Source organism: Trametes versicolor (assembly GCF_000271585.1).
Source record: "Trametes versicolor FP-101664 SS1 unplaced genomic scaffold TRAVEscaffold_1, whole genome shotgun sequence".
Lineage (NCBI taxonomy): Eukaryota > Fungi > Basidiomycota > Agaricomycetes > Polyporales > Polyporaceae > Trametes > Trametes versicolor.
In genome coordinates, this window is record NW_007360321.1 from 4,268,379 (window position 1) to 4,272,117 (window position 3,739).

At 45.7% G+C, this 3,739-nt stretch overlaps 3 protein-coding genes across 3 annotated transcripts; all 3 read right to left on the minus strand.

Moving 5' to 3' along the window:
* Window positions 1-38: 38 nt before the first annotated feature.
* Window positions 39-203, minus strand: TRAVEDRAFT_76526 (uncharacterized protein; the record flags this gene model as incomplete). The annotated part of the gene is made up of 1 exon (XM_008035104.1): window positions 39-203. A coding segment is annotated over one exon (165 nt), but the record flags the coding sequence as incomplete, so codon positions are not given.
* A 9-nt stretch (window positions 204-212) lies between these two features.
* Window positions 213-881, minus strand: TRAVEDRAFT_111508 (uncharacterized protein; the record flags this gene model as incomplete). Its single annotated transcript, XM_008035105.1, has 1 exon — window positions 213-881. A coding segment is annotated over one exon (669 nt), but the record flags the coding sequence as incomplete, so codon positions are not given.
* Window positions 882-2,640: 1,759 nt separating this feature from the next.
* On the minus strand, window positions 2,641-3,461 carry TRAVEDRAFT_42521 (uncharacterized protein; the record flags this gene model as incomplete). Its single annotated transcript, XM_008034064.1, has 3 exons — window positions 2,641-2,658; window positions 2,715-3,263; window positions 3,312-3,461. The coding sequence occupies 3 exons, from the start codon at window positions 3,459-3,461 to the stop codon at window positions 2,641-2,643; spliced, it is 717 nt and encodes a 238-aa protein (XP_008032255.1).
* Window positions 3,462-3,739: the final 278 nt, after the last annotated feature.

The window sequence follows — 3,739 nt, forward strand, 5'->3', positions numbered from 1 at the left end:
CAAGCCTTTTCATCTTCAGTCTCTGGTTTCATAGATCCTGTGCTTAGCCGTTGAATAATGTCTGCCAGGGTGGAGTCTTTGATGTTCAGAAGCCGGTTGGCTATTTCACCAAACTTGTTCTTGTCTGCCAACAAATATCCAGCTGTGGTGGATTTTTTGATCTGCTCATGATTTAATGCAACCAGTGGAAACAATGGTTCTAGTTGAAAGCGCTTATCATGGTACATCAGCAGTTGTTGCTTTCTCCGCTCCTCAGAGACAGGTCGACACCCGCTTGCAGAATTATTCAGTCCACCTAAGCCATATGGAAATAACCATGGGAACATCTGAGGATATAGCTGAGGATTGTGGTATAAACTCTCTGGTTCTGCTGATTGACCTATGCCCAACACTTTGCCTCCAGATTTGAAGTGTTCAATAGCTCGTGCAGTGATCTCATATGGTCTGACTTTTCCCATGTGCTCAAGGCTTGCTCCTGTTAATCCATGCACAACAAAAGGACAGGCTCCATCATCTGCACCTTCATCTTCTTCACTTGCATTTACAGCTGACGCCTCAGGATCTGCATTGGACTCCATGCTCTTTGAATAGTTTACAATCACAGGCGGCTCATCCTCAGGATATGAATTGATGTTGTCATAAGATATCTCGAGATCAGCATAGTCAATGTGATTGAGTTTGAGCCATTCAAGCGCATCCGCCACTTTGTTACGCCGTACTAGCATGGGTGTGCGCTTATACTCCTTAGAGGTTGGTTGGTTAGGTCCAAGGTACAAGAATGCTAACACTTCGCTCAATTCCTCACATCTAGGTGGCAGCACAGAATATATCTTGGGCATGGGAAGTGAATGACTGACTACATTAGCACGTAGCTTGGACATTCCGGACATGTGGACCTTGACAATGCAGTGGTTATGCTTTACGCGTGCTATCAGCATTTTCTCAGTAAAACTCAAATTTTGTAGCTGGGGTGGGACCTCTCCAAGCCATAGGCCATTTGCCAGACTGTCTGCCGGGGTGCGGCCTTCTTTGAGTTCTGATAAGCATGACTGACAAATATAATCACAGCCAGGAAGAAGAATAGGCCCAGTCATCTCAGTTATCGGGTCTGACAATTTTAATCGCTCACACCTAGTAATTGGATCATTACTGCGCAGAAGATTTATGTCATATTCCTCGTCTGATCTAGGTGATAATAATTTCTGAGGCACCAACTGAGCACACACTGCACACGCTGACTCAATAAAATTATTTGTAGAGATGTCATTTGAAAATCCATCAATGGCTTCTGCTATCAATTCACTAGAAGCAGGCTTTGGTGGAAAAGGTATGTTACCACATGACTGTATTGTCTTTCTTGCTCTCAATGACTGCATTCTTTCTTGACCAGAAATGATCTTTTTGGATGGGTTGAAGACACATATAAAGGGTTCACAATTGAAGCAATGATGATCAAGAAGTTTCTGTACTATATAATCACGTGATTTATGTTTTGACATTTCAGGCAACTGATGCTTATGAGCGATATCCAATAGCAGAGGCTTTGAGAGCCTAGACACTAATACAGAAATAGGCAATTGTGCAAACACAATGTCTGACTGTGATGTCTTCCATGCATCAACATTTGCTGGTAAGTAACTCACAAAATGGTAGCGACAATCCTCTCCATTGATGTTGAGCTCATTGTTATAAGGAGATAATTCCAACCCAGACCAAACATTGCTATATCTGCCTTTGTATCTTTTTTTGGGCAATACCGCTCCTCCTGTCAGCTGAGGCTTTACTGGTCTATCCATCATGGTATGCCTATAGTGCACTTTTTGCAGAAATCTGTAAGGAACATAATTACTGCAGCAGTTCTGTACCACTACTTTGAAGTCATGGGTGTAGTAAAATTGTCTTGTCACTATCAGTTTTACCCGTCTAGCAATGTTTATTGTAGACTGAGCAGTGCAAAAATAAACCCTATGTGAATTCTGCGGTTCATCTGATTGCTTAATTCTCATCTCAAACTCTAATATAGATTTTATTCTAACAGTGTTGTAGGTTTGCGTCAACAGGTATTTATTGTTATACAGGTGACTTGTCATGCAGGTGTCCCTTAAAACCTGGTGTGCATACAGGGACCTTGTTATGGAGGTGGTCCCTGAAACCTCACTGCAGCTGGGCAGTAAAGCAGCGGCCTGTGTCTGTGATACAGGGCTGACTGGGCTGCAACCCCAAATGCTCCGGTCAAAGGAGACTTGAAAGGGTATACCTATACATGCATCAGCAATGCAAACCAACAACATATATTGTTTATATTATACTCACCTTGTAACACACCAGTGTTGAACTGGTCGTATGCGCAGACACTAATCTGTGAAGTAATCAAAGCGGAGTGTTGCTGAGTGCTGTGATATAGCAGCCATTGACACTGAGCCAGAAGACTACTATACCACAGCAGCCAGTATAAAACTTGGGGGGTTTGCATGGTGGGAGATGATGAGAGTGAGAAGTAAAGGTGTATAATGCGCGTGCCAAAGTTCAAAGTTCAACTTGCTTATGTAACTGATCTCACATGACCAGGCTCTCACGTGCCATTCAATATGACCCGTTGACTCCAAATATATGCAAACACAGGTACATGTGCACTACGTATTACTGCTCAAGCTCATGCTGCATACAAAGTGTTAATATAAAATGTAAACATGACCAGAAAAATCAATATTTACCGGACAGTATGGCCCTTCAATGGCGGTATATATCCGCACAGGATGCTCATAGACTTGGGGACTGAGCGGGTCGGAGGGGTCCGGAATGTATGGACCAACCCAATCAGAGAAGGGGTCAGTGTCGAAGGTTTGACCGTCAAAATGATCCAGATTATTGATGCCAAATTGAACAGGCGTGTCTGGATTGAAAGGTGGCGGCTGGAGGACATGGAACATGTGGCCATACCCAATGCCACCCTGCGGGTCATCCCAGGTGATGCCGAGTGGCCGCCAGTGCAGATACTGGAGGTAGAAGCGTCGGAGATGTGGGAGGGTGGCAAGGAGTTGTGTGTGGATTAAGATGTCGTGGGGAGTGAAATCGTAGGCCTGCAAGAATGTGCCCAAGTCCGCTGCATCAACAAATGTATCCAGGTCGATGTCGAAGGGGACGGGGTATGGGAAAGCCGGAGTGTCGATGAGCAGCGTACGAAGGTTTCGGAAGGGGGCAAGAACATATAGGAGCCACGGCAAGGAGTCCCAAGGTGATGGCCCAAATAGGTGAGAGACACCCTACAAAAATGTCAGTAATTAAGCATGACCAAGAAAATATGCACGCACAAACTGGCCCAACCCATAGTTGCACTCATCCTTGAGCCGCAGTGTTTGGATGCGGCAGAGGGAGGGTCTCCACCAGTGTCCGGCACGGCTCAGCATTGTTGTGGACGAGTTGTCGCTGATGACGATGTTGAGTTCCGTCCAGTTCGTCATGTATGGGGTGGCACGTTGAGCAATTTCCCAGAGCAGAGGGCCATTGTCAGTCTCATTGTGCAAGTCGACCTCGAGAAGATAAAGATTGAGAAAGTTGATGTGGACGCGCCGCGGATCACCACCGCTGAGTACACATCGACATCCACGCTCTTCAAATGCTATGACATCCAAAAAGAGGCTGTGAAGTTGGTGGGCCGTGCAGATGCTCAACGCGGTGCGGGGAAAGGGGCGGGATAAATGGTGGTAGAAGTCCCTAGACACCGTGCGCAGGGCAAGGA